The sequence below is a fragment of the Arctopsyche grandis genome, chromosome 4, assembly GCF_051622035.1.
Source record: "Arctopsyche grandis isolate Sample6627 chromosome 4, ASM5162203v2, whole genome shotgun sequence".
NCBI classification, from domain to species: domain Eukaryota; kingdom Metazoa; phylum Arthropoda; class Insecta; order Trichoptera; family Hydropsychidae; genus Arctopsyche; species Arctopsyche grandis.
This window is the reverse complement of record NC_135358.1, coordinates 22648973-22662206: the sequence shown is the minus strand read 5'-3', so window position 1 is coordinate 22662206 and position 13234 is coordinate 22648973. Positions and strand designations below refer to the sequence as shown.

Below are 13234 nucleotides of genomic sequence, written 5' to 3'. Positions count from 1 at the left end.
GTGTGCACGATCGCAATGTGCGAAATAATTTGTATCAAAATTCAATACGCATTAGTTCCCACTATTTGTTTTCATTTTATTACAGAAAACTTACAGCTTACATAGTTTTGTTTCAAATTACGAACGGAAATAAAACCAAAAATAAACTTTGCATTTTGTATACTGTTATATGGTATATTTTTAAATCAAATTATAAACATATTTATGTATGTATGTTCTATAAAATATTAAACATATCTATCTGTTTTAAAACGGAAGGAAAAACCGTAATTAATCGTTAATTTTTGGAGGTACATTAGTACATATGTATATACATATACATATTTGTTTATTTCTTTATTTTATTTATACCAGGAAGGCCTAACAGGTAAGCCCAATGCGCCTTCCTGGCCAAAGACAATTGTATATACGATCGCATTCAAGTCACCCTAAATAACAGTTCTAATTTTAATACACGCATTTTTTCAAAAATTAGACGTATATTCAGTTATATTATTAATTTATTGTCAAGTAAGCTTAATTTGTGAAGCGATATTTATAAATTTCAAAAATTGACCACTAACACGAAAACCATGTGAAACGTAAAGGAGGTATGTAAAAATACAAATACATAAAATTTTTTCAACTTTAATTACTTACATAAAAACAAAAACATTAAATAAAATCTAAAAAAAAATAGAAGGAATATTGATACATATGTACATACATGTTTATTACAAATATACATATCTTAACATTTTGAGTGCTGAAGTCATTTCTGTTGAAAGTAGGCCACGCTAAAAATTTAAATTAAAAAATTAGAATTATTAAGAAATCCAATAGAATAAAAATTGTTAAATAATAATCCAAACAAATCCTAGACCAAGCCACAATATAAAATACTCAACAGTTAGGAATTTCCATCGGGTAATTGTGCTACGGTTATAAATTCAGAAATTCCGGTGTAAACGAGTCTTTAAATGTCAATTTACAACGCACATCGGCGTTCTTCAGGCCCATGGACTTTTCGCCAAAACGCCGATTGGCATTGCTCTGCATTGAAAGGGTTAAATTTTTTTTATAGGAATATAATAACGGGATGAATATGATATCTAGGAACATAAATAATATTTGGATTATAGCACAAAGTTTAATTTTAATATACATATGTACGTTTATTTGCTGCGCCAAATTTACATTTATTTGTCGCTGCAAATCTGTCTAAATTTTTTTCTGGATATATGAATGAATATGTGGCAATTCGAGACCAAGTAATAGTTTTTCTCCCATTCGTTTGCGTAAATATGTTTTTACGTGTCGTAAGGCAGAAAAACTTTTTTCTGGTTATGCAACACTGATCGGCATACTTAATAATATTCTAAATAATGAATTACAATTTTCCAAATAATAAATTAAAGTGAAATAAGAATTCATTTCGTAAACGGCGCGTCCCTTATCATATATATAAAGACGGTAATCTGTGTGTGTGTGGGTGTGTGTGTGTGTCCTAACTCTCGCCGAACATGATGAATCAACCAGTATGGGGAACAAATTTTTTTTTTTTTCACATTTTTCATTTTTTCAGTTTTTTCATTTTTTTCATTTTTTCAGTTTTTTTCATTTTTTCAGTTTTTTCATTTTTTTCATTTTATCAGTTTTTTCATTTTTTTCATTTTTTTCATTTTTTTCATTTTTTCAGTTTTTTCACTTTTTTCATTTTTTCAGTTTTTTTCATTTTTTTCATTTTTTCAGTTTTTTCATTTTTTTCATTTTATGGGGGTGCCGGAGGCATCGGGGGTGCTGGGGGCGAAGCCCCCGGGGTGCCGAAGGCACCGGGGGCGCTGGGGGCGAAGCCCCCGGGGTGCCGAAAGCATTGGGGGCGCCGGAGGCGTCGGCGGCGCTGGGGGCGAAGCCCCCGGGGTGCCGAAAGCATTGGGGGCGCCGGAGGCGTCGGCGGCGCTGGGGGCGAAGCCCCCGGGGTGCCGGAGGCATCGGGGGCGCTGGGGGCGAAGCCCCCGGGGTGCCGAAAGCATTGGGGGCGCAGGAGGCGTCGGCGGCGCTGGGGGCAAAGCCCCCGGGGTGCCGAAGGCATCGGGGGCGCTGGGTGCGCTGCGGGCGCCGGAGGCGTCGGCGGCGCTGGGGCCGAAGGCCCCGGAGCGACGGAAGCGCCGGGGGCGAAGGCCCCGGGGTGCCGGAGGCGTCGGCGATACACAAAATGTAATTCGTAATTCGTAATCACTTCGTAATTTGTCATTCGTAATTCGTGCATCAATTTCTTTCCGAAACCAGTCGATTCAATATCTTTAACTTTATTTTTATTCGAGTTTCAATTCCTTTTCGAAACCACCCGTTGAAATCAACGGGTCTAACACTAGTAATAGTTATAATAGTCATCATCTATATACATATGTACATACATATATAAAAATCAATGTTTGTCTGTCTGTCTGTCTATATGTCTCGAATGGGCTCCTAAACCACTGAACCGATTACGATGGAGCTTTCAAGATTTATTGTATGCATGTCCGGGAAGCTTGCTGTGAAAAAAATCGGCCAAAAAGTGGAACAGAAACGGGAAAAACGGGAATGAGTGGCATTGCAATGCAATTATTTCAAATGTTTTTAGGGTAAAATAAACAAATAATTAAATAATTTCAAATGTGTTCGCTGCCTACGTTTTTCCGACAAATGGGAACGGGAATTGCATGCGTTATTATGGCATGCAATTCCCGCATATATAACATAGATGAACCCGGCATTATGACATGCCGGGTTCATCTATGTTATATATTTATTTTCGTTGTGATGAAATTTTGCAAAATGCCTATATTTGTCTTTCAGCTTTGGCTGAGGTTGGATTTTTGTCATATCGATTTCATATAGTAATTTCATGTAGTAATTTCATATAGTAATTTCATATAGTAATTTCATGTAATAATTTCATGTAGCAATTTCATAAAGTAATTTCATTTAGTAATTTCATGTAGTAATTTCATGTAGTAATTTTACGTAGTAATTTCATTTAGTAATTTAGCCTAGTAATTTTACGTAGTAATTTCATATAGTAAATTCACGTAGTAATTTTATGTAGTAATTTTATGTAGTAATTTCATGTAGCAAATTCATGTAGTAAATTCGTGTAGCAAATTCATATAGTAAATTCATGTAGTAAATTCGTGTAGCAAATTCGTGTGGTAAATTCTTGTAGCAAATTCATGTAGTAAATTCATGTAGTAAATTCGTGTAGCAAATTCATGTAGTAAATTCGTGTAGTAAATTCGTGTAGCAAATTCATGTAGTAAATTCATGTAGTAAAATCACGTAGTATTTCATGTAGTAAATTCACGTAGTAATTTCATGTAGTGAATTCATGTAGTAATTTCATATAGCAATTTTGTAATAGAATTATACATTAAATTTCATATAGTATTTAATTTACCGAGACTTATGTAGACTCATTGAATAATCCGCTCATGAATGTGTGTGCCGAAAGTTATGTTCGAAAAATATAGAGTGAAAAAGAAAAAGTTATAAGGTAAGCAAATAAAATTTGACAAAGCTAGAGGACGGCGAACAACAAGAAAACGCCAAAGCGATCGCAGTAGGCGAACAATGCGACCGAACATTTCGGGTGATTAACGTAAATTTATTTATTTATTTTAAACAGACCATTGTGGCATAACAGGAATTCCTAAAGCGCCACAATGGTCAAAAAATATAACACAAAAAAGAAAAAAAACAAAATAACAATTAAACATAAACATAAATACATCCATACATACATAAAAAATAGCATTTATAATAACAGATAAAGTAAAAATATCAAATAAAATATAGCATAAGGAATGCCTTGCACCTACAGCCAGTTTCAATAAATATGTAAGAAACAACTACAAATACAAAACATCCCTGTAAGGCCCAAATGGAAGAGAGTTAATCAAAATTTCACTCATAAATCACAATCAATCATGAAAACAATGATGAGCGCAGACTACCAGATAAATGGGTTAGAGTAATTTCCGACAATTTACGCTCACTAAGGTGGAAAATATCACATTCAGTCTCGGCAGCAACGATTTCATTAAGAAGTCGGATAGCTCTTGGAATAGGAGCCATTCGAAAAAGGACTGTGCGGGCAGGAGGTACAGCCAGCAAATGATGATGTCTACCACGCACATAGTGAATAGGGACATAAAGCCCCAACTGCTCCAGCAACAACGGGCATGACGTATTACCACGTAAGAGCAGGAGAACGAAACGAATTAATGAGAAGTTTCTCCGAACGATATGTAACGATATCTCGGAAATCGACGTTATACATTAATAGCGGAAATTCCTAGTGTAGGCGAAGGATCGTGGATTACATGATAACATTTTATAGCTGAAGGGCACAGTGGTCTGTTCACACCCCCGATTCAATAATAGGCCCCGTTTTTGGACCAAAAAGGCGCGTTTGAATTGCGTTTTGAAACACCGATTGCGATTTTAAATGGGATAATATTTTTGGCACGGCTGTAAAATAAATTACACGATATATGTATGTATGTTAAAACGAAATTTAATGTCGAATTAATAAATAATAAAATAGCTCGCACGACTCAATCGGGGCTCGCCTGGAAAACCAAACGTCAAATGGGTTGCCAGTAACAAAAATAAATACCGACCCTCTGGACACTCTGGATTTGGTTGCTCTTTCGCTTAACGAATTCTACTCGTTGTTGACTTTTTTCCTCAAAGAGATGTATACCTAAATTTTATGACTACCCCGAAGCCTGGGAAATGTTCTGGGAAAAAGATATTGCAAAAGTGGTGAATTTTTTAGAAAAAATATTTTTCTTTTACTATTTTGATATTAAAAATGTGAAATACTTATAGAGATGTCGGTACGTCGTTCCGGTGCGTTCCGGTCCCAATACACCATAGTATGTACATACATATATACATATATGCACATATCATATTATGAAGTCCTATAGGGTGGTGGCCATTGATCTCGTGCCACCACCATGGATCCGCCAATTAACAATAATTCGACTACAATAGTTTCTCCCTTGTATTCTTTGAAATTTATTGATCCAATCGTTACATATTATAATGTATATAATTTAAATTTGTATCCAAAGCCATATATGTATCTGAAGCTGAATGAATGAACTATTTTAGAATATATATTGTAAGAGTTATGTATTAATAATTTTAATGTTTATTCTTTTATAATATTTTAAGACCCCATTTAAAATGAATTGAAATTAAAGCAACTCGAAACTATTATAATATAATAATAAATATAAACTATTATACTGAATTGAATACTTATTATAAAGTATTATAATAAATATTGTGTATTGCAATATTTAAAAATACCGGTGGGCTTGATATGCCAATTCAGCTTTTCCGAGATTTTGGACATGTCCAATTAAAATAAGTGATAACAATTTGTGAATTAAGTCAGACAGAAGTAATGCTTTTATAACTGAAAAATAGACTTGCGCCACTTTCAAATATAACGGCTTATATGTAAATAAGACAAACGAAAAATTCTAATTTTACTCGATGAACGATGGATCTAGTGGAAAATTTGCACAGTATCATGGAAATGTTAAATTATGAAAAAAATCATTGATTTAAGCAATGTAAAAAAGTGAGTAACTAATTGTCATCTATTAGAGTAAAAAAAGTAATTACATAATTCTATAATTTAAACGTATCGATTATGATTAGTTTTGACCAATGCTATTTAAGTTTCCTTGAGTAGATGTTTATTTTAAAAACAAAAAAAACCGGCAAAAAATAGCAATTCTTTGAAATATAAACACACTAAAATATTACATTTTGGCGTATTGGGGCTAATCAAATTATCATAATCGACTTTAAACCACAATGTGTAGATAGCTGTTGATTTCACATTTTTTTATATGAAATTTAAAAAAACCGAAAAGTGTTCTCAATAAAAAGATTATCAAAATATATCTACCTTTGTGTTGTTTTTTTTCGAGATTAATCGCTTTGTGACGGGGACAGGACTGTGTGGGAAATCCGAAATTTAACAAAAGTTCAATGTTTTGTAGAAACAAAACATTAAATTTTTGATTTTCCTGTCTCCGTCACAAAGCGATTTATCTCGAAAAAAACAACACAAAGGTAGATATATTTTGTTTATCTTTTTATTGACAACACTTTTCGGTTTTTTAAATTTCATATAAAAAAATATGCATTTTATATATTTTCATTTTTTATTTATTTTTAAGTAAACGTACATATCGATGGCTTAGTGCGCAGATATTGTATGTCCATTTTTGAATTTATATCCAATTCAAAGTTTTAAGATGCTGAAATAATTTAAGTTTTTTCCTTTTAAGGTAATTTATGTATACCGCATAAATTACCTGAATTATTCCAGCATCTTAAAACTTAAAATTCGATACAAATTCGAAAATGAACATTTTTTTTATATCATTTTTATATTATACTAGTTGTTTTACCCGGCTTCGCTCAGTATTTATAATATAAACAGTGTAAACATGGCGAATCTAATAGTAAATATTCATTTGTTTTTTTTATTAAATTTATTTGAATCGAAAAAAATATAATATTCAACCAATTGAATTGTCGTCATAGAAACTTTGTTTTGTTTACGAAGTTCTCAACCAAAGATACAAACATACAAAGTCTCTTTCGAAATTATATATTAGATTATTATTTTATGAAAATGGATTTCTTCAAATGAGTAGGATTAAGTCGGCAATTCATTTGTAGCGTGTCACCCGAGTATTTTCTCATAAAATACAATGATGTTTCAAACAAGTCAATATTTTTAAAGTGAAAGCAGTAATCTATGTACCTTTGAAAGAGTGATCAGTGAGATACGCAAACCAGTCCTGAAAGCGTTTTAATCAATCTTATGGATGGATATACATACAAATGTATCATGTATCAAAGAGTTGTAACTTTAACACTTAATAATGCAGTGATCGGTCACAAAAAACTAAACACGAAAATTGCAAGCATGAAAGAACTGGACATAGAAAAAAGACAGATCATTACGGAAACCGAAAATTGCGAACAACAAAAAAATATTGTCTTTTCCTGTGAGCTTAAAAATGTTCAATAATTGGATTTTTTTATTTTAAGTGCCCCAGCGTTAATGCCGCGTATAACAACAATAAAATATCAAACGATAAACTAAAATTTTAAGTTTCAATGACTGTGATACACAAAACTATTTATCGGTGACTGTGATTCAGTCACCGATAAATAGTCAGTTGTGTTTTTAATATGGTGCTTTCATTGGCATAAAATATTGCATGTATTTGAAAATCTTAGCTAGTTGGGGGTGCAAGGGTTATTACCAGACTTAGGCGGCCAGAATGCATTTACCCACAAAAAATGGTTCACATTCAAGTCTAGCTATTACTTTGCGAAAGAATTATATTCAATTTCGTTCACATTGTTCACAAGAGTTGTAGAAACAAATCTTCATACCGTGAGCATCTTTCAGCTCGATCTTATATGTATGTATACGGTCAACTCTCTTAGAACGTGCTAGATTTGTTCCAAAAAAATTAAAAAAAGAGGATACCTATAAAAAGAGGTACCATTTCCGGTCAACTTAAAAAAAGTAAAAAGGGAAAAAGACACCTCAGATTTTGGCTAGAGCAGTATCCTTTTGGGGCGGGACACTTTACTAATGGGCTGTATTGGTAACACAACATGTGTAAATAAAATAATATCTTAAAGTTAGCAGAAATATAACAAAAGTCTAGGGATTGCAATTTACCATCAAATTTACTGGTAAAGTTTTACTGGTAATTTACTGGTAAAAGGTGAATAGTATATCCCATTTTCTGTTTATCAGTTATCACCGGTAAATGAAAGAAAATTATCGTGGATTAGATATTTTTTCCTTTTTTAGAAACCATGAAAATAAAAATTATTACTAAATTTAATAAACCGAAAGTGGAATTTTTTCCTCTTAGAAAGGTCAAAAATGTTGTAGTCACTATTCTGTTCACATCCCCGAACGTATCAAGCTAAAAATTTATATTTATATTCTTTGTGAACTAACTTAGAGCTGATAAGGTTTTGGTCAGAATTCGTAAACCGGAAGTAGTATTTTTTTTTTTAACAAATTTTATTATTTTATTTCGACCTTTCAAATTATTATTTTTTTTTGATATTTAATGTGTATAGTACTAATAGTGATTTTAAGTAATAAAATTGAACAAAATCCCACAACCGGAAGTAGAACTTTTGTCGTGCAAGTTTCCATACATTTGCGCTCAATTTGTATCGAAAATGCTGTCATAGCTATTAGTATTTCATAATGCTGCTAAGTATGTGTGAATGTGTCTTGTTATGTGTTCGGTTCAATATCGAATTTTGCTTTGTGACCTTCTTATATTCCTCAAATAAATAGATAAAGTCATGAGTTGGTCAGATCCGATTTTTTTAATTAGACATATTATATAGAATTTTGGTCCTTAACATTTTGTCCCGTGGTTCATAAAATAGTCAACGCAAATATTTGATGTCCATTGAATTATTACTAGTAATTAAAATCAATATATCGTTCCCTTCTTGTTTAAAAATAATTTTAATTATTTAAATTATAATAATTCTGTGAAAAATATAAAGCAACTGCTGCCCAGTTCGGCTCGCGAAATTTTATTCGACTCCCTTTTGACTCCTTTAGATATATGTACATATATGTATTTATAACCAGACCGCAGAGGGTGATGTGGACAATATGCTTTTAGGGCGCCGTGGCTTTTGTTAACTTCGTAGAAAACCTTTATATATATATACATGTATATATACATAGATAACATAATTTTATTAAAATTATGTATTTTTTCTTAATTTCTTCCTTATTTCTCTAACTTTTTTATTTGATCGATCGAAATAGTGAATATTCCGATCTGTGATTTTGGAAATCTGGCAACCCTGGATACGCCCCACCTAACCACATACATATGTATATTTGGTCTGGTCGCTCACAACCAAGTCACTCGCAAGTCGCACGGTGTGATTCGGCTCTTACATTCAACGCTGTTGGAACGTGTATTACCTAATGACTAGAGATCGGCTTTGCACGAATGCTTTTCTAGACCGCTACATTAGTGTTCAAAGCAAGAGAGAGAAAAATCATGGGTTTTCTAAAAATCATAAATTGACAATAGTGAACCATTTTTTGTGCAAACGCATCCATTGAACGCCTACCTCTGCTAATGACCATCCGTCCTATAGATATAACGCCCTGTAACATTTTCACTTTTTTATTTTACTTTTCATCTTACTTAGTTTACCGATCCAGAGCGTTATATGAGGGTTTTCTGTATATAATTAAATACTTTTTTAAAAAATGATTTGAAATTTTAATTCCATGCAACATTCCACATTTTTTAAATAAATTTCAAAAGCAACGAGCGCATTTAAAACTATATTATTTATAAATACAAACGACGACCACCAGGTACATACTAAATGAAACGACCAGCAGACATAATAAATGGGTAGGCTATGTTTCCAAGACCACAAAATAGTCTGCAATCGATAAAATGTGAGAAACGTTTCAGTCGTCTCGAGGAAATCAAGGTCGAGGTTTTCTTAGGCTTGAGAAAGTATTTACCATTTTTGATAAACTCGGAAAAGTCAACGGTTGCATTTTCAATAATTGAAGATTTTCATTTTTCACGATTGTACAATTATTGGAATAGTACCCAATTAAGTTGTAGAACAATCGATACAATGCAGAGTTTCTATACAAAGTGGGTCGCTTACCATATATTAAGGTAGGTATAAATTAGCAATGCATACATAGATACTAGCGATCAATAACTCGACGATTTTAAATTTTGTATTAAATTTATACATACATTGTATGTAGTTCTTATGATGCGATAATAATCAAGACTTCTGAAACTATGTAATGTAAGTATGCGTAGGCACAGTGCAGTTTCGGTAAATACAATTTAAAACATAAATCAACCGATCTTACGTCAATAATTTCATATAGTATGTATGATCAAATGGCTCTAATGTAAACAATTAGCATTAACCAGAAATTACATTTAACGATTTTTACATTTCATACGAGTTCATTAGATTTTTTCAATTACGTTATATGTATATGTATATTGTTGTGTATTTTAGTCACATACATATATTACACAAATGTATTACATAAAAATAAATATTAAAAATTTAAATAAAATTCAACTCACCTCTTTGATGAGTATCCAGAGATGAAGAAGGTCTATTTTCCATTGTAAACGAATTACGTTTTAATTTATGTTTCTGTCAAAGAAATATTATTGATTCATAAAGCGAATTTATTATACATATATTAAAAATTATAAAATCATTCATTAGTTAACCCCTTCATTTGTAAAAGAATATTAAAAAGTTACATACTATATTTGAAAGCAACCAAATAGAGATTTTTTGAAGACAACAAAATATAGGATGAGTTTAAAGCTAATAACTAGTCCTCGGTGGTGGAACGTGCTTTTGGAACAAAAAATGGGAGTTTTGGGGCTATTTTCCAGGAAAGCTAGAGAGCAAAAAAAAAGGTACACCATAAAAATGAAAAATGGTGCACAGGTCGCGCCGAACCTTAGTAATAACATATTATTGAATTTTAAATTAAGGGAAAGGGGAATCATAAGACAATTACGAATAGGCATAAGGGCAATCCGAAAATTAACAACACATATTCCAACAGCGGTGGAAGGAAAATACTAAAATAAAAGGCTTTTCTAAAAAGTTAAAACAGGTACAAAAACGCCCCAATAGCGTTTTGCCCTAATGAGTATCCGTTCTTTAATTATAACACTTATACGAGTGAAATTATATTTATACATTTTTTTGTATGAACAATTACTAAGTACGAAAATATTGATTAGTATATTATATTAACTAGTTATGGACTTGCATAGAAATTTCATACAGACTATGTGGATAAAATACGCCATGTTTACGGCTTAAAATTTGATTTATAAATTTAATACCTCAGTTATCTACTTTAATTAAGTTTTCATTTAAATAAGTAAAAGTTGCATACGAATTATTTTCCACTTACTACATATTATTTCCGGTCAACATCATACACGCAATATTCTTAATTTCATTGTCGTAATGAGCTCGCGAAAAAGTAATTTATAAATCAAGACTCATTCTTGCAAAATATAAAAAAAATAATATATTGGCTGTACAATCAGTAATGGCGATCGATATTTCAAAGGGGAAAAATAGTATATGCTTTGTTATTATTATTTTGAGATTATTTTTTATTACCTATTATTTATTTCATCACAAAACCCCATTAAAAAGACCCTTCCAACTAGTTTGAGAAATTTGAATGTGTACTTATACAATTTCCTCAACTTTATGAGACACACAATATACTTTAGATTGTCGATTTTAATTAATTTTTAGCTAAAAAAAATAATATTTTGGACATTTATAAAAATTGTAAATATGTAGGTTTTTAAACTATTTTCCTATCGTGATGTTTACACTAACTTAAAATAAAACTATAAAAAATAAACTAAAAAAATAAAAAAATAGACAATAATCACTGAATCAGTAGCTATGAGATATACGTATTGTGGACACAATTGATGAAGAATAAAAAAGCATTTAAAAATTGAATTTAATTTATAGGTATTCTCGTGCATCGAGTTTAAGCCACTTTGCAGTTAACTGCCAAGTAGACATTCAGATAAAATCAATGCTGAATATTTTAAATTTCATACGAAACTAATTTCATCCCTTAAATATTTGGATCTATCAAGTAGATACAAATTGCACAATTTGATTAAAAATTGAACTTTGTATGTTTTTCGTATTGAATGACCAAAGGGTGATGCGAATTTTTGCACGATCTACCTACCACTGGAACAGACAAAAATAAAGAATGAAAAAAAAGTGAGTCGGCAATAAAAGGCGAGTTCCAATGTATAAAGTGACATGTATGTATAGAGATAGTTTCACGATTTTATTTGGTTTTTTTTGCTTCGGCACGAGTGAAAGTAGAGTTACGGCATCGGAGGGGTTAACTATGAAAGGTTAGACTTAGAAGCAAACACTGAGTTGCGTTGAAATGAATCACCGTTATATAGTCGATACGACGATTGAAGAGCACGTGGCTTAAAAAAATGTTACGAGAGAGCTGACCACTACCGACAACTCACTTTGGCGGCTTTTACCGCCTCACTGACAAACGCCAGGTAATTCCCCGTGAATATATTTCAACCCTCCCCTCCACTTGTCTCTCGACCAATCAGAGCGCAATATTCGCACCCCGAACTTTCAGCATTTCCGTTTCTCAACACTAAATAAATGAACATTTTAAATAAAATGTTTAAAAATTATTATTTAAATAATATGTAAAAAATACGAATCTGATTTATAAAATGTCAAGTTGAATTTTTTATACTTATTCTTGTACATATCTACAAAAATGTATATGGAAAGGGATTCAGCAAGATTAAGTATAAACGGTCGTCTCTTTAGTCACCTTCCACTCGCAGACGACATATTATTATTAGCTCGCAGGGAAAAGGGAAAGTAGGAAAATAGACAGTGGCGGCTCGTGAGAATTCATAGGGGGGGGGGGCTATAGAAATTAATCGGGCTATAGTAGCTCGTTCACCATTCCGGTGATTAAACTGTGCCGCCACTGAAATTAGGACTAAAAATTAACGTACATAGATAAGACCAAACGAATGTGCAATAGTTATTGAATGCCTGAAAGGAAGGTCAGAAGGAAGTTGGGTAGATGAAATTAGAAAAATATGTGGGGTGAGATGGATGACAATTGCACAAAACAGAGACGAGTGGAAGCGTGTTTGAGAGGCCTTCATCTAGCAGTGGAATTGAATAACAAAAATTCCAGGTACATATGTATTATACATATGTAGATACAGTCGTAATTTCATCAACATATTCCATGATCTAATGCAGGTTAATATATGTACATATGTTACAGTCCAAGTGTTCATTTCGTTCGTTCATAAACATACTACTTTGTTCATATAAAAACCACTCTGACCAGTTATATTGTATAAAAAAATTGACGAATAAACTAGTTTATTCATACACAAAATATAAGTATAGATATCTATATATATACATAAGTGAATGAATATTGAAATGAACCAACCTTTCGGCCATACTCCGTTTACTCAGATCTTGTTCCACATATTACATAGCGCCTTTATCGCAGTTTCACTAGGCCCTTTCAGAAGTTCAG

General features: G+C 32.1%; 1 protein-coding gene across 1 annotated transcript in view; it reads right to left on the bottom strand.

Annotated features, from left to right (window-relative positions):
* Positions 1–12200, bottom strand: part of LOC143910882 (protein rolling stone-like) — a 32686-nt gene extending 20486 nt beyond the window's left edge. Inside the window, exons 1-2 of the mRNA XM_077429498.1 lie at positions 12092–12200; positions 10203–10275 (exon numbers count right to left, since the gene is read on the bottom strand). Of these exons, the coding sequence (XP_077285624.1) occupies positions 10203–10245 (43 nt within the window). The 5' untranslated portion in view covers positions 10246–10275; positions 12092–12200. The remainder of the gene's footprint in view (positions 1–10202; positions 10276–12091) is intronic.
* Positions 12201–13234: the final 1034 nt, after the last annotated feature.